At 39.9% G+C, this 26,040-nt stretch overlaps 1 protein-coding gene across 2 annotated transcripts; it reads right to left on the reverse strand.

Moving 5' to 3' along the window:
* Window positions 1–765: 765 nt before the first annotated feature.
* Window positions 766–6,103, reverse strand: BORCS7 (BLOC-1 related complex subunit 7). Of its 2 annotated transcripts, none has more exons than XM_027852112.1 (5): window positions 5,913–6,103; window positions 2,859–2,921; window positions 2,706–2,749; window positions 1,879–1,894; window positions 766–1,108 (listed from the first exon to the last, which is right to left on the reverse strand). In XM_027852112.1, exons 1-5 carry the CDS (start codon window positions 6,048–6,050, stop codon window positions 1,103–1,105), a joined length of 267 nt encoding a protein of 88 aa, XP_027707913.1. In that variant the 5' UTR covers window positions 6,051–6,103; the 3' UTR covers window positions 766–1,102. The 2 variants fall into 2 exon arrangements, with proteins under 2 accessions (XP_027707913.1, XP_027707912.1); XM_027852111.1 differs by having other exon boundaries at window positions 1,879–1,899; window positions 5,913–6,100.
* Window positions 6,104–26,040: the final 19,937 nt, after the last annotated feature.

Raw genomic sequence — 26,040 nt, forward strand, 5'->3', positions numbered from 1 at the left:
TCTGTTTTGTCCCTATGACATCAGTCAACACGTCCTCCACGCCCAGTTTACAAACCTGGTAAACACACTCTGGATATGAAGACATGATAATGCTTCTGATCCGAAACTGTCATATTCCAAGAAGGTTTTCTAGGTAAGAAAAGATAATTGCAGACAGGGGTCTCTGATGTGACACAAACTTTCATAACCACTATTTACTGCAAAGGACAATAATTCAAATTCCTCTGCATTTGGCAAGAACAGTATGTCACAAATAATGAATTCACTGACAGCTTTCAGGATTACAAAATGAATTCAAGGCCAATTAGGGATCATGAAGACAAGGAAAAAAAAAGCTAAGAATTCAGGTCAAGGGAAGAGGCCACAGCTGGCCAGCTGAGGCACAGTTTGCCAAACTCTTTGCTTTTACACATATAAAAATTAACTATAATACATAGAACTGTAAATAGCACTTCTGCGTGAGCTGAGAAAACAGCAGGTATTTTGCCTGTGGTATGGGCCTCAACATCAAGCAAAGTGGGCTTACAGGTAGTCATTTAATGAATAAATATTGAAAGAATCAAGGTAGGGAGTTCTGAAATTACTAAATAGGAAAACCCACAAATAGACTATTCATCATCATTCTTTCTTCACCTAGCCAGCTGGCATTTCTGAATTAAACCGGTATGACAAAGTATAGGCTAAATTATTACACTTATGCCACGACTTTCTACATATTAAAGATGATTTTGATGCTCAAAAAAAATGCTATGGAAATAACTGAGATGTCTCTTAATTCTGCTTTAATTAAAACTAAAACACAGTAAATGAAGAATTGGGTGAGAGGGAACAGGTTTGTCTGCGTAGAATCAAATGATACTTCTGAGTTGATCCCCGTAATCTGTGTTGCCTTAAATTATGTCTTTACATAGAGAGAGAAAACCCCATACTCTGGTAGAAGCTGAAGGCCATCACAATTCTCTTCTAACTGAACTGCTGGAACAGAGGATGGGGATGTGAGCTCTATTTCCCTCTCAGTTTTGAGAAATGTGCTTTTTGGGCCTTTAAGATGCCATTTCATTTCAGCAAATGCTTCAGCTGGTCCTGTAGATTTGAAGACAGCTCAACACTGCAAATCAGATGGAGAAAAGGTTCATTTGGAATAAACAAGTAACAAACATTTTTTTTCACTTTAATGTTAAAATATGCTCTGTACCTGGGATAATACCTCTTCCTCCTTGCCCTCATATATACTATGAGTTCTCAAATATTAATACAGTCAACTTCTCATTAGTATGGACTACACTAGCTTCAGAATTTTCGATCATTCATATCTAGGTCCCTAGCTTTATACTGCCAATGAAGGGGGAAGAGATTTGCTAAGCAAATTAATGTTATAAATATGATTTCAGAGGGCATATTTTGTCTACCTGACCAATCAATCAAGAAGCATTTATTAAGTGCCTACTATGTACTAGGTACTATACTATATGCTTTGAATATACAATGAAAGAAATAATCCCTACTGGCAAGGAGTTTACAGAATCAACAATTTTATTAACTTGAATACATTAAATGATTCAATTCAATAAATGTATATTATCCATTAGAATGTAAATGGATGTTGCCAATTAAAAGTGCCACTTAAAAGTGATTAAATTTGGTTTGAGGTGCCATTTGGATAAACTGTGTTAGCAACCAGATGAGCTGCTATCTGAAAGTTAATGACATTTCTTTAAGAATGCAGGGATACATGGTTCAAGATACAGAGAGTATAAGTCAACCAGTAGGTTGACCTAAATTTCCCATCCAGCCAGGACCCAGCTGCAGAGTTTCTGCAGGCTAGCCACCCCCCCTTCCCCCAAGCTTCCCCCACCCCATGCCTCCAGTGTTACTTACTTCTTCTGAATAGCTTCTTGCCTCAATAAGAAAAGAGGAGAGGAAAATAAGAATTATAGTCTAACTCAGAATGCACAACAAGGCACACAAGCTGAAATAAGTTTTTAGTTTTTGTCACATGCTATATCACTGTCTTTCATACTAACTGGCTACTACTGACTGAAGAGTCCTACACATGAGTAGATACAGCTGCCAAGATGGATTCCCAACTCAGTCCCTCTGGCCCCGTCCATCACATTAATGGGATGTGATTCAGCAGATTACATTCAAGGCTCAAGCTCATCCTGGGTATCTAAGGCTTGGAGATATCATGTCAGCAGACCCACACCCATATGGAGAACAACCACGCACGATATTGTTTATTAAAATATTAGAAGTTCGAATGCAATTGAACATTCCTCAAAAGAAAATAAATGAAACAAATTAACCACTTCAATTTCTTTCTCATTCGCTAGTCTCTAAAGATAAAAAAACAACTAAACTGAAGCAAATCTGAGGAATAATAAATGAGGTTTCTTAAAAGTACAATGTGATCGTTTGAGGAATCTTAGAAAAAATGTCTCTTTTTAAAAGCCATCTGTGTGATCTGTATGTACTGGACACAACTGCATTAATGTGAACCACAGTGATAAGGGAGGGTGCAGCTTCCCAGTACGCATATCCTGGTCCCAAGTCCACAAATGCTTCATTCCCATCATTCCCACTGGGCCAATATGCTCCTAAAACAAACTTTCTGCCCCTTTGGCCTACCCTGGGGATATCGTGAGGAAGCACAGACAATGCTGATCCTGCAAAGAGCTCCCCTTCAGAGTTTACACTGTACTTACTGATATTGAAGATGAGTTGTTATAATTGCCATTTTCCTTAAACTCTGTATACAAAAACAAACAAACATAGAAATATGACTGTCCACTTCATGGCAGCAACAGAAGCTATACTGTCCTTAGAAAACCTGACTCTTAAAAGAAAAGACTTCTTACGTCTTCTGAGTGCAAGATGGCATCTTCCTGCAACACCATGTTTCGAGCTGCCTGACCCAGCAGCTGAAAGACAGAAATAAAAATGGTAATAATCAACACAATTTCCAAACTTCCTGCAATCTTCCTAGTGCAGCTGCTGCACCCCTCCCGCCCTCCCTACTGCACATACACTCAAGATGTAATGGAGGCTAATTTTCCATTTGTTCATGTTGAGAATGCATTTCCTTGGCTCCATGGCGAGCCTGGCACAGTTTTGACATCTGTTCTAAAGGCCACTGCTTCAGAACAGAAGCACTCTGAAACTGCTGAGCTTTCCACATGGCTCATTAGCCAAGCGCTGAGACAGGGTCTCCCGGGGGCGTCGGGGGAGGGGGGGGTAGATGTCAGGATAAAAGGCGAGGTTGAGAATCACAAAACTTCAGAGTTGGAAGAGACCCCAGAGACCATTTGGTCCACCTGGTACCTGACCAGGAACTGCCCCTCCAATATCCCTGACAAACAGATGGTCATTTAGCCTTCATTTAAAGACCTCTAGTGAGCAGGAATGGCCCTCTCCCTCATGAGGCAGCCCCTTCCACTTTTTGATAGCTCTAGCTCTTCAATCTTCCTTTACATCAAGTCAAAGTTTGCAACATAGAGGCTCCCAGGATGATAGATTGAGGGTCTGAAGGAACCTTGGAGGTCATCGAGTCCAAATCCTTCACTTGTCAGATAAAACGAAGCCCCAAGACCGGCCCATCAGGTCACAGGTGACACTTGACCACCCCCCCCAAAAAAGTGTAACCCCTTTTCTACGTGGCTGCTCTCCCAAGCCTTGATTATGCCCGCCTAGGTCTTCCCTTCTTCAGGATAAATATCCCCAGTTCTGTTGACTGACATTCGTAAGTGGTGTGGGGCTCCACACCCAAAAGTGTTTTGGCCTAACGTGCTGCAGTTTCCCCTCACAGAACACTGAGGCTCCAGTCAAAATAAGCCCCAAAGCTCCCTTAAGTGTTCGCCTGGGCGCAAGGACACTGAACATTTCACCAGCGCTACAGCCACAACCACTACCTGGACTCTCATTTTCCTTCCCTTTGTTGCAACTCTTAAATGGCCAATTCCGAGCCCCCATAGAGGCTTATGGGTAGATGACCCACGGAAGAGTTCTTCCAGCTAGAAAGGTCAGTGTCATAAGCGAAAAGGATTCATTTATTCTGCCTGATGTAGTAAAAAGAACAACAGATTTGAAATGAGAGGATCTGGGTTCAAATCATGACTGTGCTACCTTAGTGAGCTTGGGCAAGTCATGTCCAGTTCTAAATTCTATATAAATGTGAATATTATTGATAATATTACTTCACTCCAGTGGTTTCCTATGGTCCCCAGGATCAAATACAAAATGATCTGTCTGGCATTCAGAGAAAGCCCTTCATAGCCTAGCCCTCTCCTACCTTTCGAGTCTTTTATACTTTATTTACTCCTCACCATATATTCTTTGATCCAGTAACACTGGCCTCTGGCTGTTCCATGAATAAAACACTCTATCATTGAGCTCCAGGCATTCTCTCTGGCTGTCCCCCATGACTGGGATGTTCTCCCACCTCCACTCCGACTACTGACCTCCCTGGTTTCCTTTAAGTCCCAACTAAAATTCCACCCTTTACAGGAAGCCTTCCCCGACCTCCCTTAATTTCAGTGCCTCCTCTCTGTGAATTATTTCCTATTTATCCTGCATTGCTTGCTTTGTATTTTATTTGCATGTTGTCTCCCCCATTAGACAGTATGTTCCTTGAGGGCTGGGGCTGCTTTTTCCTCTTTTGGTATCCCCAGTGTTTAAGCACAGTGCCTGGAAAAAAGGAGAGGCTTAATAAATGTACTGACAGTACTCATCTGATCTTCACAACAATCCTGTAAGGCAGTCAAATATTGTTATCCTCATTTTACAGATGAGGAGATTGAAGGATCAGAGGTGAAATGACTAGCCCCAAGATGGATCACCTGGGAAGAAGCAGGGGTGGGATCTGAATCCTGTTTTTCTGACTTCAAGTTCAGTGTTCTCCCTAGTACACTATTCTGTCTGAGTCAAGGAGCCCTGAAGCTGGAGGGGGGAAAGCCAATAAAATGTTAACAGTTGGTCCAGGAAAGAAAAGCTCATCTATTAGCCAAGGAAATTAATCCTTTCTGGAGATGCAAAAAGTGACAAGAATGGCTGCAGGACCAGGATGTGGGAAGTGAAAGGAAGGATTCAGATGTCAGAAGGGATGGCCAGTCTTTATCAAATCCAGGAAGGGAATGCACAGCAGGATATGGAAAGCATCTCTCCTGTGCAGGTCAGGTGGCCCAGGGTACCTGCTCTTTAATGACCAAGGGCAGCAGTGCCTCGCACGTGGGGAGAACATTTTAAATGTGGGCTCAATACAACTGGGCAAATTCTTTCCCATTTCTAAGGCAATTTCCTCTTCTGTGCAATGAACTCTAAGGTCCCTTTCAGTTCTAACATTCTTTAATCTCATCATCCTAATGAACAGGTTCAGACGAAATGGTGTAGTGGAAAGAACACTGGACCTGGAATCTGAACCCCGCGTTTAAAGTCCTCTACTAGCTCTGTGTGACCTTGGACAAATCACTTAACCTCTCTGGGCTTCATTTACGAAATTTAGGACTTCAGATGATCTCTGAGATCTTTCCGTCTTCATTCACAAAGCGAGCCATTTACCATAGATGATCTCTGGGATCTTCTCCTTTTAAATCTAATGATCCTATTACTGCCTGGGGGACTAGCCTAGATGGGCCCTCAAGTTCCTTCCAATTCTGGGACTCAACGCTTTCAAGATCACGATCCTTAAGACACAACCACACAGTAGCCACGCCCACCACGTCTCTCCCACTCCTCAATGGACTTCAGTTCCCAGGATGCACCACTTTATTTGCAGGCTCACAACCAGATACTGAAGAGGATTCCATGGGGAAAACTACAAATCCCAATATGCAGCGCGGCTTCCGCCCGCTTTCCCCAGCGCTCGCCCACAGGTTTTTCCTCCCCATCCCCTCGCCTAGAGCGGCCTTCCGCCTCACCTCAGAGCTCCGTGAACCCTTCAGCACCTGCTTGGTGAGGGCGATCACGTCCGTACCGCAGGCATTCACCTTTTCGGTGAGCAGCCCTTTCACTGACTGGCCAAATCGCGACTGGGGATCGGGCGCCCCCGCCGCCATTGCAGCGGACCGTCAATGGCTCCGTTGGCGCAACGGCAAGTCGCTGGGACCAAGAGAAGCTGAAACGCAATGTGAATGGAGAAAGAAAGGACCTAGGGCGCATGCGCTTGTATCCGGCGGGGCTTGACCGCTTTGTGTCTTTGCGAGCAACCTCAGACAAATTTGCCCAGCATCCTTTATTCGGTGGAAGAAGCAGTAGCTCCCGTCCTTATTAAAGGCCACAGTGCATAGCCCCTGCCCACAGCTACCTGTGACTGTAAATGGGAAAACTTTTAGCAGTGCATTCCCCTAACTTTTATTAAGTCGGTTAGGTACAATGCTTTGTGGTACTCTGGGAGACAAAACATGGCGGGCCTTGCCCTCATGGAGCTTACAATCTAGTAGTAATGCAAAGCAGAAAGCAGTAAATGCAAAATGAGACCTACAGAGTATAGTGAAATCAAATAACAAGGCTCACCCTTAAATTGGAGGATGAGGAAGGTTTCATTATGGGAGGAAAGAGAGGATATTCCAAGTTGAGAGCCCCTTTCAGATAGGGAGTTGAACTTTGAGTCAGGAAAACCTAGATACAATTCCCAGTTCGGATATTTGATAGATATGTGACCCTCAGCAGATGTCTAAATCTCAGTTTCATCTGTAAAATGAGGATAACAATAGCACCTACCCCTTATTAGTGTGAGGGTCAAATAAGAGAAGTTAAAGGGTGTTGCAAACTGTAAAGTGCTTTATAAATGTGAGGTATAATAATAGTTCTCCTCTCTTCTTGGTTAGACCATTGTAATAACCTCCTAACTGGTCTCCCTGCTTCGAATATCTACTCTCTTCACACAACTGCCAGACTCATCTTCCAAATGCACAGGTGTGATCATATCACTTCCTTGCTTGAAAAATTTCTGTAGCTCCCTATAGCCTATAGGATGAAATGCAAACTCTCCTTACTTAACCTATAAGGCCCACTGTAATCTGATGCCAATTTACTTTCCAACCTTATTTGAGGCTAATCTCCTTTGTGCACCCTACATTGCAACCAAACTGGAGTATTTTTTTTTTATCACATTTAGCAGTTCCTTTGCATCCAGACATTGATCAAGACTCCATTAGATTTCCTGTACTTTGAGTATATTCCCTCCTCAACTCTGCCTATTGAAAGTCTTCTTTTCCTTCAAGGCTCCGCTTAGGTGCCATTTCTCCTTGAGACCTCTGATCCTCTTACCTGGAAGCATTCTCTTTCTCCTCAGATTGTTGTAGAGCATTTCATATGGATCTCAGTTTTTATAGAATTTCAGAGTTGGAAGGAAACTCAGCAACCAGTTCATTCCCAAAAAAGAATTTCCCATATAACATACCCAACACAACTTGCCCAGCCTTTGCTTGAAGACTCCTGATAAGGAAGAACCCTCTACATTCCAAAGCAGACCATTCCACTTTCCACCATTTCTAATCATTAGGAAATTTTTTTTCTTTACATCAAGCCTTAATTTGGCTCTTTGCAACCTCTGGCATTGACTGGTTCTATTATTCTTTATTAAGAAGATTGTATCCTATAACCTATATCAAATTGCCATATCTGGGAAGGAAAGGAGGGAAGGAGAGAATTGGAGAACTCAAATTTTTAAAAAATGGATGTTAAAATTGTTTTTATATGTAATAGGAAAAATATTAAAAAATACAAAAATTGTATACACATCTTAAGAAGATTGTATGCTTCTTTGTATGCACAATTCAGAAGACAAAAGGAAAAGGCTGAAAAACATAAATTACCTAGGAAGGAACTCCCTCTTGGGTAAGAACTACTGAGAAAACTGGAGATCAGTCTGATAGGAATGAGGCTTAGCCCAACTTCTTATGCCATTTTCCACAGTAAATTCAAAATGGTTGTGTGACCTGAATACTAAAGATCATACTTTATATTGTAGGCCAGAATACTGTTAGAACTGAGGAGGTGTCAATTAAATCCCAGAAGCCTGTTGATGCTCAGGCCATATCTGGACTCCTTTTTGGGGATGACCTTTGGAACCAGTTGATAGGTCTTGTCTTTGACATAGATGATATTGCCCAGCTAGAGCTCTTTCCTTGTTTCCTATTTAGCTCTAAAACCTTTTGGATTGTTCTCAAAAAAATAAAAATCAAATGTGTGGTCAGAGCTTATGTGGAGTATTACGTCCATTTCTGGGAGGCATATTTTGTTTTTGTTCTGTTTTTTGGGGGGCTAGGCAATGGGGTTAAATGACTTGCCCAAGGTCACACAGCTAGTAAGTGTCAAGTGTCTGAGGTCACATCTGAACTCAGGTCCTCCTGACTACAGGGCCAGTACTGTATCCACTGCGCCACCTAGCTGCCCCTCTGGGAGCCATATTTTAAGAAGGACATTGACAAATAAGAAAATAGGTCACCAAAGTGTTGAGGAAACTGGAAAAGATGAGTAATGGTTGAATAAACTGGGAATATTTATCCTGTAGAGGAGAAGGCTGTTGGGTCCCTATACAATGAAATTTGAGGGACACTGAGAAACTGTATCCCCCTCCCCTCTCTAGCTTCAATTTTCTACTATTCGAATTTATAGTGGACAATAAAGTCAAGAATATTGTCTTTTTTTTTTTTTGCTTTTGCTTTTTGGTGAGCCATTCGGGATTAAGTGACTTGCCCAGGGTCACACAGCTAGTATCAAGTATCTGAGGTTGGATTTGAACTCAGGTCTTCCTGACTCCAAGGCCGGAGCTCTATCCACTGTGCCACCTAGCTGCCCCTGAGAATATTGTCTTAAGAAAATACCTTTGAAAACATCCCGAGAGTCCAAGGTTGCCCCCTCCCCCAGTAGTATTTAGAAGTAACCTCAATAGCTTTTAGTTTTTATTGTATAGGAAAATATAGTCTTAATTGCTTTTCACCCGCATTTTTATCTCAAAGAATACAAGACTGTGGGACTGTGAAGTATTTCAGCATGCTTCACTGGACACGAACAAGAAAGTGAGCCCTATTCTCCAGGAGATCATAGGTATGTGAAACCATCAGACACCAGTCTGAGGTAACCAGATGATGAATTTAGGTACTAATGTACAAAAAGAATAGGACTATTATCAGGACAATGGAATTCTTCCACCGGAGCTTGGACTATACATATACTCACTATAGCAATGCTGTTTTATTGAGAATAAATGGTAATAGGACACTTAGACTGAAGTTTGAATAACATTTGGGGAGGGAGGAGCCATACCCATATGCACCATGAGAATAAGAGGACAGAGACTGATGGACAATTACCTCAGTGGACTCTAAACAAAAAAGACTGCCTACCAATTGTACAAAGACTGTCTGAACCAGACAGTGGCTCAGAAACGGACATTTCAAGGGAAGGAGACTCCAAACGGTGACTTCAGAGAAGAGGCAAGGACTGAATCCAGAAGCAACCTCTATTCTGCCAGGAACTTTAGCTGTAGAGATGAGAGGTATAAAGATAGCCCCAGGGCATAGTAACAGGCTATCCATCCTGGGCCTTCCACAAGTTCTTATTTAAGACTGTAGGGTATGAACACAATTATGAAACAGTATTAACACAATTATGAAACCATATGAACACAATTACAAAACCATATGAAGACAATTACAAAACAGTATGAATACAATTACAAAACACTTTTCACTTAGAAACAAAGTCAGATCTAAATAATTGGAAAAACATCAGTTGCTCATGGGTAGGCCAAGCTAATATAATAAAAATGACAATTCTACCTAAATTAATTTACTTATTTAGTGCCATACCAATCAAACTACCAGAAAATTATTTTATAGAGCTACAAAAAATAATAACAAGGTTCATCTGGAAGAACAAAAGGTCCAGAATATCAAGGGAACTAATGAAAAGAAATGCTAGGGGAGGTGGCCTAGCCATACCAAATCTTAAATTGTATTATAAAGCAGCAATCATCAAAACTACTTGGTACTGGCTAAGAAATAGAGTGGCGGATCAGTGGAATAGGTTAGGTACACAAGACACAGTAGTCAATGACTATAATAATCTACTGTTTGATAAACCCAAAGACCCCAGCTTCTGGGATAAGAACTCACTATTTGACAAAAACTGCTGGGAAAATTGGAAAAGAGTATGGCAAAAACTAGGCATAGACCAAAATCTTACATCATATACCAAAATAAAGTAAAAATGGGTACACGATTTAGATACAAAGGCTGATACTGTAAGCAAACTGGGAGAGCAAGGAGTAGTTTACTTGTCAGATTTACGGAGAACAGAAGAATTTATGACCAAACAAGAGACAGAGAACATTATGAAATTCAAAATGGATAATTTTGATTACATTAAATTGAAAGGTTTTTGCACAAACAAAGTCAATGCAACCAAGATTAGGAGGGAAGCAGAAAACTGGAAAAGAAATTATACAACCAATGTCTCTGATAAGGGCCTCATTTCTAAAATATATAGAGAACTGAGTCAAATTTATAAGAATACAAGTCATTCCCCAATTGATAAATGGTCAAAGGATATAAACAGGCAGATGAAGAAATTAAAGCTATCTATAGTCATATGAAAAAATGCTCTAAATCATTATTGATTAGAGAAACGCAAATCAAAACAACTCTGAAATACCACCTCACATCTATTGGCTAACATGACAAAATAGGAAAGTGATAAATGTTTTTTGTTTTCAACAATTTAAATTTTTTTTAACCAAAAAAAATCCAGGTGGGACTTTTTATTGTTTTTTAAACTTGATCATAGCTTTTTTCTTTTTCTTTTTATTAATTTATTTTGATTTATCAATAATCACTTCCATATGCTTTTGAGTTTAAAATTTTTCTCCCCCTTCCTCCCCACCATCCTCCCCAAGACAGGCCACAATCTGATATAGGCTATATATTTACATTCCTATTAAACATATTTTCACATTAGTGATGTTGTAAGTAAAAATTAAAACCAATAGGAGGAACCATCAGAAAGAGGAAACAAAACTCAACAGAAGAGAAAAAAATAGTAATTCAACTTCCATAGTTCTTTCTTTGGATGTGGATAGCATTTTCCATCATGAGGCCTCTGGAGATGTCTTAGATCCTTGTATTGCTGGGAAGGGTTAAGTTTATCAATATTAGTCATCATACAACATGGCTGTTATTGTGTACAATGTTCTCTTAGTTCTACTCACTTCACTCAGCATCAGACCATACAAGTCTTTCCAGGTTTTTCTGAAGTCTTATAGCACAATAGTATTTCTTGTGAGGGACTGTCTGATGTTGGCAGCTACCAGGTTGGGCGCTGTGGCAAGAGTAGGGTAAGATCTGGGTGTTTTGGAAGTCGAGGCAGGGGCTGTGGTAGGCAGAGTCCTGGTGAACTGGGATGGGCTGGATACGGAGAAGCCCTGAGGCAATGGGCGGTGCTTGTGAGATAAGCTGGGTACAAGGAAGTAGCTGGAGCTTGAGCTCCTGAGGCAAGGGGCGGTGCCACGTGGGAGTGGGACGGCAGAGGACTGAGTTCCCTTTGCTTAGTCCCCTCCCTATATGCAACGTCATCCCCAGACGCCTCTTGTGACCTTCCTGACTTCCTGGGTCCCTTTGTGCAGCACTGACCCCAGACCCCTCCTGAGTCTGACTTCCTAGGTCACATACTCTTGTCTATGTGCCATTCCCAGATGCCTCCTTCCTATATCCGGTCCTAGCCTCCTACGTCACTCCCTCCCCCTTGGTGTGCTAAACTCAGACAGCCCCTTCCGGTATCTGACCCTACAATCATTGACTAGTAAGAGGGCTGGGGAGGAGGGGCTAGGTAGGTTTTTAGGAACAAGCGTGGTCAGAACACACACGCTCTCCCCTGGCTCCTGCCCTGTTGCTCTGGCCTTGCTGCTTGGGCTTGCTATGATGGCTTGCTGTGTTGGCCTCTGAATAAAGCTCTGGTGTTGGCGCCTCCCAATGGCTCGTCTCTGTGTGGTGATCTGGCTGAGGACCGAAGACCCGGGTGTGGGTAAGACTCTGGTAGTGTGCTTCTTATAAGAGAAGTGGGTACCGGTGTACGGCTGGCAGAAGGTCGGCGTGCGGCCAGTATAATTTCTTATAGCACAATAGTATTTCATTACATTCACATACCACAACTTGCTCAGTCATTCCCCAGTTGGACATCCTCTCAATTTCCAATTCTTTGCCACCACAAAAAGAGCTGCTATAAATGTTTTTGTACTTGTGGGTCCTTTTCCCATATGTATGATCTCTTTGGGATATAGCCCTAGAAGTGCTATTGCTGGGTCAAAGGATATGCACATTTTGATAGCCCTTGGGTATAGTTCCAAATTGCTCTCCAAAATGGTTGGATCATTTCACAATTCCACCAACAATGCATTAGTGTTCCAATTTTCCCACATCTTTTCCAACATTTATCATTTTCCTGTTTTGTCATGTTGGCCAACCTGATAGGTGTGATGTGGTACCTCAGAGTTGTTTTGATTTGCATTTCTCTAATCAATAGTGATTTAGAGCATTTTTTCATATGACTATAGATGGCTTTAATTTCTTCATCTGAGAACTATCTGTTCATATCCTTTGCCCATTTATCAATTGGGGAATGGCTTGCATTCTTATAAATTTGACTTAATCCTCTATATATTTTAGAAATGAGGCCCTTATCAGAGAGACTGATTGTAAAAATTCTTTCCCAGTTTTCTACCTTCCTTCTAATCTTAGTTGCATTGGCTTTGTTTGTGCAAAAGCTTTTCAATTTAATGTAATCAAAATTATCCATTTTGCTTTTCGTAATATTCTCTATCTCCTGTTTGGTCATGAATTCTTCTGTTCTCCATAAATGTGAGCAACTATCCATTGCTCTCCCAGTTTGCTTATAGTATCAGCCTTTGTATCTAAATCAAGAACCCATTTTGACTTTATTTTGGTATATGGTGTGAGATTTTGGTCTATGCCTAATTTCTGCCATACTCTTTTCCAGTTTTCCCAGCAATTTTTTTCAAAGAGTGGATTCTTATCCCAGAAGCTGGGGTCTTTGGGTTTATCAAACAATAGATTATTATAGTCATTGACTACTGTGTCTTGTGTACCTAATCTATTCCACTGATCCGCCACTCTATTTCTTAGCCAGTACCAAGTAGTTTTGATGATTGCTGCTTTATAATACAATTTAAGATTTGGTATGGCTAGGCCACCTCCCCTAGCATTTCTTTTCATTAGTTCCCTTGATATTCTGGACCTTTTGTTCTTCCAGATGAACCTTGTTATTATTTTTTGTAGCTCTATAAAATAATTTTCTGGTAGTTTGATTGGTATGGCACTGAATAAGTAAATTAATTTAGGTAGAGTTGTCATTTTTATTATATTAGCTCGGCCTACCCATGAGCAACTGATGTTTTTCCTATTATTTAGATCTGACTTTATTTGTGTGAAAAGTGTTCTGTAATTGTGTTCATAGAGTTCCTGGGTTTGTTTTGGTAGGTAGATTCCTAAATATTTTATAATGTCTACAGTAAGTTTAAATGGAATTTCTCTTTCTATCTCTTGCTGTTGGGCTTTGTTGGTAATATATAGAAATGCTGATGATTTATGTGGGTTTATTTTATAGCCTACAACTTTGCTAAATTTGTTTATTACTTCAAGTAGTTTTTTACTCAATTCTCTAGGATTCTCTAAGTATATCATCATGTCATCTGCAAAGAGTGATAGTTTTGTTTCTTCTTTGCCTATTCTAATACCTTCAATTTCTTTTTCTTCTCTTATTGCTAAAGCTAACGTTTCCAGTATGATATTAAATAACAGTGGTGATAATGGACATCCTTGTTTCACCCCCAATCTTATTGGAAATGCTTCTAGCTTGTCCCCATTACATATGATGCTTGCTGACGGTTTTAGATAGATACTATTTATTATTTTAAGGAAGACTCCATTTATACCTATGCTCTCTAGTGTTTTTAATAGGAATGGGTGTTGTATTTTGTCAAAAGTTTTTTCTGCATCTATTGAGATGATCATTTGGTTTCTGTTAGTTTTGGTGTTGATATGCTCAATTATGCTGATAGTTTTCCTAATATTGAACCAGCCCTGCATTCCTGGTATAAATCCTACCTGGTGATAGTGTATTATTCTTGTGATAAGTTGCTGTAATCTATTTGCTAATATTTTGTTTAAAATTTTTGCATCTATATTCATTAGAGAAATTGGTCTATAATTTTCTTTCTCTATTTTGACTCTTCCTGGTTTAGGTATCAGCACCATATTTGTATCATAAAAAGAATTTGGTAAGACTCCTTCTTCACCTATTTTCCCAAATAGTCTATATAGTATTGGAATTAATTGTTCGTTAAATGTTTGATAGAATGCACATGTAAATCCATCTGGCCCTGGAGATTTTTTCCTAGGTAGTTCATCAATGGCTTGTTCAATTTCTTTTTCTGAGATGGGGTTATTTAAGTATTTTACTTCCTCTTCTGTTAATCTGGGCAATTTATGTTTTTGTAAATATGTATCCATTTCACTAAGATTGTCAAATTTGTTGGCATATAGTTGGGCAAAATAATTCCTAATTATTGTTTTAATTTCCTCTTCCTTGGTGGTAGCTTTACCCTTTTTATTCTTGATACTAGTAATCTTGTTTTCTTCTTTTTTTTAAAATTAAATTAACCAAAGGTTTATCTATTTTATTGGTTTTTTCATAAAACCAGCTCCTAGTTTTATTTATTAGTTCAATAATTTTCTTAATTTCAATTTTATTAATTTTTCCTTTGGTTATCAATATTTCCAATTTGGTGTTTAATTGAGGATTTTTAATTTCTTCTTTTTCTAGTTTTTTTAGTTGTATGCCCAATTCATTGATCTCCTCTTTTTCTATTTTATTTATGTAAGCATTTAGAGATATAAAACTTCCCCTAAGAACTGCTTTTGCTGCATCCCATAAGTTTTGGAATGTTGTGTCATTATTGTCATTCTCCTAAATGAAATTATTGATTGTTTTTATGATTTGTTGTTTGACCCAATCATTTTTTAGGATGAGATTATTTAGTTTCCAATTATTTTTTAGTCTATCTTTCCATGGCCCTTTATTACATATAATTTTTACTACATCATGATCTGAAAAGGATGCATTTAATATTTCTGCCTTTCTGCATTGGATTGTGAGGTTTTTATGCCCTAGTATATGGTCAATTTTTGTGTATGTGCCATGTACCACCAAGAAAAAAGTATATTCCTTTCTATCCCCATTCAGTTTTCTCCAGAGGTCTATCATACCTAACTTTTCTAATGTTCTATTCATCTCCTTAACTTCTTTCTTGTTTATTTTGTGGTTAGATTTAGCTGGTTCAGAGAGGGGGAGGTTGAGGTCCCCCACTAGTATAGTTTTGCTATTTCTTCCTGTAACTCCCTGAACTTCTTCTCTAAGAATGTGGATGCTATATCATTTGGTGTATATGTTCAGTAACGATATTACTTCATTGTCTATGGTGCCTTTTAGCAGGATGTAGTTTCCTTCCTTATCTCTTTTGATAAGATCTATTTTTGCTTTTGCTTTGTCTGAGATCAGAATTGCTACCCCCGCTTTTTTTATTTCAGCTGAAGCATAATATATTCTGCTCCAGCCTTTTACCTTTACCCTGTATGTGTCACTCTTTTTCAAATGTGTTTCCTGTAAACAACATATTGTAGGATTGTAGTTTTTAATCCATTCTGCTATATGTTTCCATTTTATGGGAGAGTTCATTTCATTCACATTCACAGTTATGATTATTATCTGCGCCTTTTTCTCCATCCTTCACCCCCCCATTCTGCTTTTCTTTTTCCTTTCTCCTTCCCCCACCTCACTAGTGTTTTGCTTTTGGCCACCGCCTCTTTCAGTCCCACCTCCCTTCTATTATTCCTTTCCCTTTTCTTCCCCTTTATCCTTACTGCTTCTTCCCTCCCTTCTATCCCCCCTCCCTTTTCTTTCCCCTTTTCCCTCCTACTGCCTATAGGGCAAGTTAGATTTCTGTACTTTACTGATTATGTTATTCCCTTCTTGAGCCAAATCTGATGAGAGTAAGGTTCAAACAATGCTCATCCCCCTCCCTTCTTTCCCTCTGCTGTAATAGGTTTTTGTGTCTTTTCCTGTAATGTAATTTACCCTTGTCTGCCTCCTCCTTTCTCAGTACATTTTCTTAGATCAGACTAATCCGCTTACTTGGATCCATTTAACCCACTTGGTTAGATTTTTTTTTTATTTTTCAAAAAATGTTTTACATCAAAGTCAACTTATATCCACCCCCTTTATGTATACCCCTTTAACATGGTGTAATAACAATACAGTTCTCAAGAGTTGCAAGTGTCATCTTCCCTTGTAGGGATGTAAACAGTTTGCCTTTATTAACATATTGTATCTTTCTGTCCCATTTAACTTTTTATGTCTCTCTTGAATCTTGTGCTTGAAGATCAAATTTTTTGTTGAGCTCTGATCTTTTTATCAGGAAGGTTTGGAAGTCCCCTATTTCATTGAATATCCATCTCCTCCACTGAAAAATCATGCTCATTTTCACTGGGTAGTTGATCCTTAGCTGCAATCCAAGCTCCTGTCCCTTAGGGAATATCATGTTCCACACTCTACGTCTTTTAATGTAGAAACTACAAGGTTCTGTGTAATCCTGACTGTGGTTCCATGATATTTAAATTGTTTCTTTCTGGCTGCTTGCAGTGTTTTCTCTTTAATCTGGTAATTTTGGAATTTGGCTGTTATATTCCTTGGCGTTTTCAAATTGGGATCTCTTTCAGGCGGGGAGCAGTGGATTCTTTCTATGGTTATTTTACCTTCTGGTTCTAGGACTTCAGGGCAGTTTTCCTTTATGATTTCCTAAAAGATACTGTCCAGGTTCTTTTTTTCATCATGATTTTCAGGTAGGTCAATAATTTTTAAATTGTCTCTCCTGGCTCAATTTTCCAGGTCAGTTGTTTTACCCATGAGGTACTTTACGTTTTCATCTATTTTTTCATTTTTTTGTTTCTGTTTGACTGATTCTTGCTCTCTCATAGAGTCAGTAGTTTCCATTTGTCCAATTCTAATTTTTAACATATTGTTTTCTTCTGTTAGATTTTGTACTTTCTTCTCCAATTGGCCAATTTTCTTCAGTGTACTTTTTTCCAGTTGGCCAATTGTGTTTTTTAGGGACTTGTTTTCTTCAGTGTACTTTTTTTCCAATTGGCCAATTGTATTTTTTAAGGACTCCTCTACCTTTCTAATTTGACTTTTAAAATCTATCTTGAGCTCTTCTAAGAAGGCTTTTTGGGCTTCAGACCAGTTCATATTCCCTTTTGATGTTGAAGATGTGGGTTTGTTGACGGTGTTGACCTCTTCAGAATTTCTGTGTTGATCTTCACTCTTCTCATAATATGAATCTATCGTATGTTTCTTCTTACTCATGGTGTTTCTTTATTCCCTGGTCTTTAAAGAGATTGAGCTCTCCTCCTGGGGAGCAGAGGGCACTGGCCCAAGCTTCTTATGTTGGGAGCCTAGGTCTTGGTCACTGGCTTTGTGTGCTGGGGCCTCTTATGTCGGCAATTGGAGGCTGTAGGGTTCTGACAGCTTACCTGGTGTTGGGCTGGAATCAGCAAGGCTGGAACTTTGGGGCAATTCTAGGTTGCCTGCTCTTCCTTTCCTTTAGTTTTCTTCAGCGCCTTTTAGATGGGTGTTGCAGGGTGTTTATCTGCCTGGGGCCCCTTGCAGTGCTGCCTCCTTTAGTTCTGCTGAGGCAATGGGAGACTCCTTTGCTGTAGAATGCCGAGGCACCTGGTGGTTTTCTGAGCTGGTTTCCACTGGTTCCCCTGCCCTCACTGAGGCACTCAGAATTCCAGGTGTTGGTGTTTGCCTGCTCTACCACCTGGGGTTCAGGATCACAACCTGGGCTCCAGGATCTCCTCCTGGTTGACAGTTGGAGGCTGTAGAGTTCTGGCAGCTTACCTGGTGTTGGGCTGGAATCAGCAAGGCTGGAACTTTCAGGCAACTCTAGGTTGCTTTCTTCAGCTCCTTTCAGATGAATGCTGCAGGGTGTTTATCTGCCTGGGGCCCTTTGTAGTGCTGTTTCCCTTATTTTTGCTGAGGCACTGGGAGACCCATTTGCTATAGAATGCTGAGGCACCAGGATCGCCTCCTTGTGTGCTAAAGTGGGGTTTTCAGCTAGCTGGCTGGGATGCCTCCCCTTCTGTACTGCTCCCCTTCCCCCAGGGCAAGAAGGGCCTTTCCTGTTAATCCCTCAAGCTACCTGGGCTACTGCACTGCTGCTCCCTGTCTTTCTTCTGGTTCAGCTGTTCCAGGGTTTTTTCTGGGGTGATGTTTTCTGGGCTTTCAGAGGTTGATAGGGCAGGGTGAGAGTGACTATCTTTTTATTCTGCCATCTTGGCTCCCGGAAGCTTACGTCCGAAAGTGATAAATGTTGGAGAAGATGTGGGAAAATTGGAACATTAATGCATTGTTGGTGAAGTTGTGAACTGATCTAACCATTCTGAAGAGCATTTTGGAACTATGGCCAATGGGCTATAGAAATGTGCATACCCTTTGATCCAGCAATACCACATCTAGGGCTATATCCCAAAGAGATCATAAAAATGGGAAAAGGACTCACATGCACAAGGATCCACAGCCCTTTCTGTGGTAGCAAAGAATTGGAAATTGAGAGGATGCCCATCAATTGGGGTATGGCTGAATAAGTTGTGGTATATGAATAGAATGGAATACTATTGTGCTATAAGAAATGAGCAAGCAGACTTCAGAAAAAACTGGAAAGACTTGTATGACTGATGCTGAGTGAAGTGAGCAGAAGCAGGAGAACGTTGTACACAGTGACAGCCATACTGTGCAATGACTAGCTTTGATAGACTTAGCTCTTCTCAGCAATGCAAGGATCTAAGACATTTCCAAAAGTCTCATGCTGGAAAATGCTATCCACATCCAAAGAAAGAACTATGGAGTTTGAATGCAGATTCAAGCATACTATTTGCTCTTTTTTTCCTTCTGTTTTGTTTTTTTCTTCTTTCTTGTGGTTCTTCCCATTGGTTCTAATTCTTCTTTACAACATGACTAATGTGAAAATGTTTAATAAGAATGTACATGTAGAGCATATATTAGATTGTACACAGTCTTGGGGAGGGAGGTGGGGAGGGAGAGGGAGAAAATTTAAAACTCAAAAGCTTTATGGAAGTGAATGTTGAAAATGAAAAATAAATTAATAAAATAAAAAATTTAAAAAAATAAAAAAAGAACGTAGGACTGTAGTTATGATGAAGGCTACAATCAGGCCATGCTATCAGCTAGCTCTGGAATTGGGGTAGATTTGTCAGCAGATCATGAAAGATTCTGGTAGAGATGAACAGTACCTCCTACTTCCAGCCTCTTTAATCAAACAACCAGTTTATTCTATAACTTGAAAGGTGTCCTAAGGTCCTTTCCCTCTTATATTGAACCAGGATGTTCCCCCTGTCCTTTCATTTCTAACCTGTGCCCGCATATCCTGTAAATCATAAAGAATTCCCTTTGTCTCCCTCATCCTATGTCATAAAATCCTTTCTTGACCTGTCTCTGATCTTTAACCCCTATAAAACTTCTAAAACTATCTTGTAAGCAGCCATCTTCCTCATGCTGTCCTTATAAAACTGTCCCTGTCCCTCTTTAAGTTGCTAGTCCTTTGCTTTCTTGTCAATAAAGCTCCCAATGGCTACAGAGAAGGTCTAAGTGAATTCTTTCACTCCTGAACCAGCTCTCCCAACTCTAAATCTCAACAATAACAACTATTATTATTTTTTCCTTTACAGATCAGTAAACTTCTGAATTTATAATTGCTAATGATAAACATTTAAAAACATTTTTGCTTTAAATCCAATATTCTTGGCCCTTTAAAAGGAAATATTCTCCACAAATTCATATATTCCCTTAAAAAGACAAGTGGTGATAATTCCTGCTCTGAATAATTCTCTCCCCTTTTCTTTTCTACTTCCTAAAAAGAGCAGAGAAATGCCCTCTCCCATTAAGAAGCTTATCAGATAAAAACCACCCTCCTGAGAATCTCAGGCTTCAGCAATTTGAATCAATGATAACCTGGCATAGTCAGTTTTTCCCCCAGGCAGAAAGCCTCTAGGGTTCCAATAATTAATTGAACAGTCCAGGAAAACATTTTAAGATTTTATATAGCAATCTCCAATCACAATACCCAATATCTTTACCATAGCCAAAATTTATGCAAGGCCAGATTTAATAAAATCCTGCTATAGGTTTACCCTGAGAGGTGGATGGCCTTTTATAACTCCATGGGTTTTTAAATCAAGCTACAAAATTTTCATTTTCAATTTTTCTTACCCAAAACAGAATCAAACTTCCTCACATTTTTAAAACTCCTTGAACCTGGCAAAGTCACCCGAAACAAACATCCAAGGGTGGGAAACTTAGAGCACATGGGCTCACCTTAGAACACCCTACCCCCACCCAACTCTCAAACTATATATATAATTTTTCTTTTTCTTTTTATTTCTCCCTACCTGCACCATTTTTGCTCAAAACTTTGACTCCTCTCTCCTACTCTTTCAAACACATTACCCTGACTACCTCCAATTTCCTTTATATTCCAATTTTTTTTTTTTTTAATTACACTCACCTCATTTTCCTGGGCTGCTTTTCTTCACCCTGTCCTGAAATCTGAAGGGAGATAAGAATTGCAAATCCAGAGAACTGCATTCCCTTTCACTCTTTTCACAAACAGCTTTTATGATGTTACTATGCATTTTAAACAAATCACTGAAATCCTAAAGTGACCACATTAAAAGACAGAAAAAAATCTTTATTTTTGCAGTTTTAAACACATTGCTTTGATAACAGATATATTGGTGGGAGAGGTACAAAGATAGTAATTTAAACTCTTAGCTTTGGGATCTAGTTAAACTTGAATTCAAATCCTCAGCCCCTTTCCTATCTTAGCCCTCACTATCTTGGGTGTTAAGCTCTAGATCCTTATCAATAGAGGCTTCTGGCTGCTCTGATTTCAGTACTAGCTTCTGGGACAGTTCAGTCCCTCCCTGCTCTTTGATTCTGGTCTTAATTTCCCGGTTGAAAGCCTAAAATGGAAGTTCTTTCCCAATGTTCTTTCTCCAATTACAGACCTTAGAAGTTTTTCTGCTATATGAAACATTTACACACAGACAGACAGCTCTGACAAGACAACATGCACACAATTTTAATTTTAAACTTGACCGGTCAAAAGAACCCCATTGTACCCCAGGTAGACTCCATGTCTTCCCAATATTTTATCATCCTCTCTGACGGGCTATACGGAAGAATCTCGGGACGACTCCAACCTCCTTCTCAGGTATCTTTCTCTTTACTTCCCATTCTGGGGACTCTAACCCCTGGGACTCGGGGACTTGAACCCCAACCCTGACAGACTACTGTTCCTGGGGACTCTAACCCCTCTTAGCCCTGTACAGGGTCGCTAACAAGGTAGTACTTAAATCCCAAATTTCCTCACCTTGCCCTGCACACAGGCTTATGTAGCAGCGGACATTTTACTTCCTTTTTTTTTTTTTTTTTAAATCACTGGTTCACTGGTTCACTGATCCTTTCGAAATGGTGAACTCTTAGTCCTCCGAAATCCGGAAAAGGAGAGGCCATCATTTTCTAGTACTGGTCTCGATCCCCAATCCAATGATGTCATCCCAAGACGGCCCCCATACTGTAGGAAATAACCTCTGGTGCCCAAATAGGCACAGTAAGTTAGACAGACTCAGGATGAGGGAAACTTCTAATATGCTTCCTGCGGGAAGCAAGTGTGGAACTCGAGAGAGGCACACACACACTGCAGAAGTGAGAGCAAACCTTATATCCCTATTCCTGGCCAAAAGTCCCTCCTAGATGACTGTCATAGGTAGAAGTCAGCACAGGTCACAGACTTCCTGAAATGCCCACCACATGTTCCCCTAGGTAAGTTTCAAGCATACTGCACTCTAAGTAAAGTTTAACTTTTGTCCTACTTCAGCCTCTTTAATCAAATGGATGATATTGGATTCATCTTTGACATCTCCTTTTCATCTGGTTCTCTAAGCTACTGACGCCTGTCTCAATTTCCTTATATGGAAATATAATAGTTTCTTACTCCTCACATTGATGGGATATGGGCCCAAAGTGAGACCTTTGTCCCAATTTGGGCTCCATTTGTCTATGGGCCCTAGAAAACCTTGGGACTGTCTTGAATTCTCCCACATGATCAAGGAGATCTCTGGCATTCCCCTGAGGCCATGGTTACACCCAATCCCCCAATTCTGTTATCCTGGACCTAGCCTGGTCCTCCATAGTCCTGCCTCCCTACGGCCCCAGGCCACTTCCCACCCTTGGTCCTATCTAGGCTCCATTTCCTTGGACTATCACCTCATAGACTACTTGGCCACTCCTAAATCCCTCCTACAGTCTTTCTGTACATGAGGTCCATCTTGTCTCCATTAAAATGCACAGATTTTCACAATCTAGCCAATAGCCCACAGATGCCCAGATTCCTTAAGAGTCTAGCTAATATGATGAATCTTCAATAAACCGTGTTTTTGGCTGAAAGAAGGCTTGGGTCAAATTCTTTCGGGCAGGACCTGAGTATTGTGATTTTGGGATTCCAGGGATTCCCTAACCTCTAGACCTCATCAACATCATATTCATTATAATAATATCTGTTATGCATATAAGTTACATATGTACTCATCATCTTCTCCATTAGAATATAAGCTTTTTGAAACTAGTGATTTTTTTCTTTCTTTGTATTTATATTCCTAGTACCTGGTATAGAACCATTTATGATACTACTCTCCACTCATAGTCACAGGTTGGGTTACCTGCGGGTGGCTGACTTCTCTTGCCAGAGGGTGGCTGACTTCTCTTAGGGTTCTATCATTGGGTAACTCTGAAAAAGCCCAGATTCTCTTTTAAGTATATTTAAGTCTCATGTAAAGATCCCCTCATATTAATCTGGACACGTAGGGTTGGGTTTGAATGTAGTGTGTTGCCTTCTCCTAATAAATACTAAGACAGTGCTCCTGTGTATATACACAAGGCAAAGACTGATTCACTTAAACCTTGGCTTTTTCTGTTTCTGAAATCCTTTCCCCTCAGGTATAGTTTTCTACTGGATTTTAAATTCAATGCCTATCTAAGGTCTGCAGGCAGTCTTTCCCTCTTCAAGCATCACACTCCTGAAGCCGTCTCTGACTCAGGTAATTAGCTTTCCACATCTGTCCACTGATGCTTCCTCTGCTGGCCACCACTTCCACTCCAGTGCTACTACTAGTGGACTCTGCTACTTACTCTGGTTGTTGGTGGGATTTCTGACAGCTCTGATGGATCTCCCAAACTCATAAGGTCACTGGGACCTTGCAATTGTAGATGAACAATTCCACCTGAAGATACTCATTCATTTAAACTAGGGACAAACAAATGCAAAAGAAACAAAGGTGCCATGTGCTCATGCCACCCGGCAGCTGAGTGGGAAATGCAGATTGTTTCTACTCTACCATCCGGGAGCTCACAGTAATTCTTGCCCCACTTGCTGCCAGAAGGAAAAGAGTGAAAGGATGGTTAGTTCCTTTTGTATTTTAAGTCAGTTCCAGTTTGGCACATCCTGCATCATCAGTCCTTTCAGCTCCTCAGTCAATTAGAAGATGTTACTATCACATGATAGCGACCTGATCACACATGACTAAAACCTCCATCATTCCAAGTGGTTGCTTAGACAAGAACCAGGCATGGAAATATCTATACATGCTTATGGACCAGATCCTCATTGGCCAGTTCTTTCATTATACTAGTATAGTTCCTGACACACAGTACGTTTTTAATAAATACTTGTGGATAAGGTCCAAAAACACTCAAATACACAAAAAATTTTTTTAAAAGATCGAACACAAGAAGCCCATTATTTATTTTCACATGTACTACATATATTAACTTTAACAATATCATGAAATCAAATTTTCTGTGTCCCTTTTTGAAACCTTTTTCCTGAGATTTTGTTGATTTTACTGTTATTGAAATAATTATAGTCTGTGTATATTGTCTATGTTCTGCTTTCTTCATTCTGCATCACTTCAAATGCTTTCCTGTTTTTCCTCATATTCTTTATATGTCCTTTCTATCATAAAATAAAATGTTATTACATTCATACATCACATTTTCTTTGGCAGATTGTTCTATCAGCCCCACTCTATCATTTATCTTCAATCTCTTCCTGTCTACTGGTTGTTTCCCTACTGCCTACAAACACAGCCATATTTTCCCCATCCTCAAAAAATCTTCTCTTGATCCATCCATTCCTACTAACTATAGTCTCATAGTTCTCTTCCCTTTTTGTGGCTAAAGAAGACAGAAGGTCATCTATAATAGGTGCCTCTACTTTCTTTTTGTTATCTTCTTAAGTCTTTACAGTCTGGCTTCTGATCTCATCATTCAACCCAAACTGCTCTTTCTAAAATTACTAACATTATTTTAATTGCCAAATCTAATGGCCTTTTCTTAATCCTCATTCTTCATGACCTCTCTGCAGCCTATGATACTGCTGATCACTCTATTCTCCTTAATATTTTATTCTCTTTAGGTTTTCATGGCATTACTCTCTCCTGATTTTCCTCCTATCTCTTCTACCACTCCTTCTCAGTCTCCTTTGCTGGATTCATCCAGGTCAATGCTGCTAACCATGGAATTCCCACAGGGCTCTGTCTTGAGCCCACTTCTTTTTTTCCTCTATATTATTTCACTTGATGATCTCATCAGCTCCTATGGGTCTATTTGTCATCTCTATGCTAATGATTCTCAAATCTACTTATCCAGCTTTAACACCTCTAGTCTCACATCTTCAGTTGTCAATTGGACATCTCAGGCTAGATGTCTAGTAAGCATCTTAAACTCAACATGTCCAAAAATGAACATATCATCTTTCCCCAAAAACTTTCACACTTCTCCATTACTGTTGAAGAGACCACCATCTTCTCAGACCTTACTCTCTATTATCTGCCTCTCACCCTTCCCTCTTCTCCCTCCATATCCAATCTGTTGCCAAGGTCTGTTGTATAGACATGCCTTATTTTATTGTGCTTTGTAGATAGTGTGCTTTTTTTTGTTGTTGGTTTTTTTTTTGTTTTTTTTTTTTTTTTACAAATTGAAGGTTTTTGGCAACCCAAAGTCAAGCAAGTCTATTGGAGCCATTTTTCTAACAGTGTGTGCTCACATCATTTCTTTGTGTCACATTTTGGTAATTCTCACAATATTTCAAACTTTTGCATTATTATTATATCTGTTTTTGTGATCTGTGATCAGTGATCTTTGATGTTACTATTGAAATTGTTTTGGGGATTCAAGAACCACACCCATATAAGACAGCGAACTTTATAGATAAATGTTCTATGTGTTCTAACTGTTCCACCAACCGGCTGTTCCCCAATCTCTCTCCCTCTCCTTGAGTCTTCCTATCCCCTGCGACACAACATTGTTAGGTCAGTTAAGAACTCTACATGGCCTCTAAGTGTTCAAGTGAAAGAAAGAGTCAATAGATGCAGCAAACTTCATTGTTGTTTTATCTTAAGAAATTGCCACAGCCACCCCAGCCTTCAGCAGCCACCACCATGATCAGTCAGCAGCCATCAACACTGAAGCAAGACCCCCAACTAGCAAAAAGGTTATGACTCACTGAAGGCTTAGATGATGGTTAGCATTTTTTGGCAATAAAGTATTTTTTAATTAAGGTATGTATGTTGTTTCTTTAGACTTAATACTACTGCACATTTAAAAGACTACAATATAATATAAACATAACTTTTATACGCACTGGGAAACCAAAAAAATCATGTGATTGACTTTATTGCGATGTTTGATTTACTACGGTTGTCTAGAACCAAACCCACAATACCTTTGAAGTATGTCTGTACTTTCACAACATCTCTCTCACAGGTCCCCTTCTCTCCCCTGACACGCCAAAGTTCCTAGCCCCGGTCACCTCATGCTCAGACTATTGCAGTA

Source organism: Vombatus ursinus, unplaced genomic scaffold, assembly GCF_900497805.2.
Source record: "Vombatus ursinus unplaced genomic scaffold, bare-nosed wombat genome assembly UNPS02009205.1, whole genome shotgun sequence".
Lineage (NCBI taxonomy): Eukaryota > Metazoa > Chordata > Mammalia > Diprotodontia > Vombatidae > Vombatus > Vombatus ursinus.

Coding starts and splice junctions, on each gene's coding strand:
- BORCS7 (XM_027852111.1), bottom strand. CDS start 6,050: ATGGCGGCGGGGGCGCCCGATCCCCAGTCGCGATTTGGCCAGTCAGTG. Junction 2,922..5,912: donor AGGGTTCACGGAGCTCTGAG/GTGAGGCGGAAG, acceptor TCTGTCTTTCAG/CTGCTGGGTCAGGCAGCTCG. Junction 2,750..2,858: donor CCATCTTGCACTCAGAAGAC/GTAAGAAGTCTT, acceptor TTTTGTATACAG/AGTTTAAGGAAAATGGCAAT.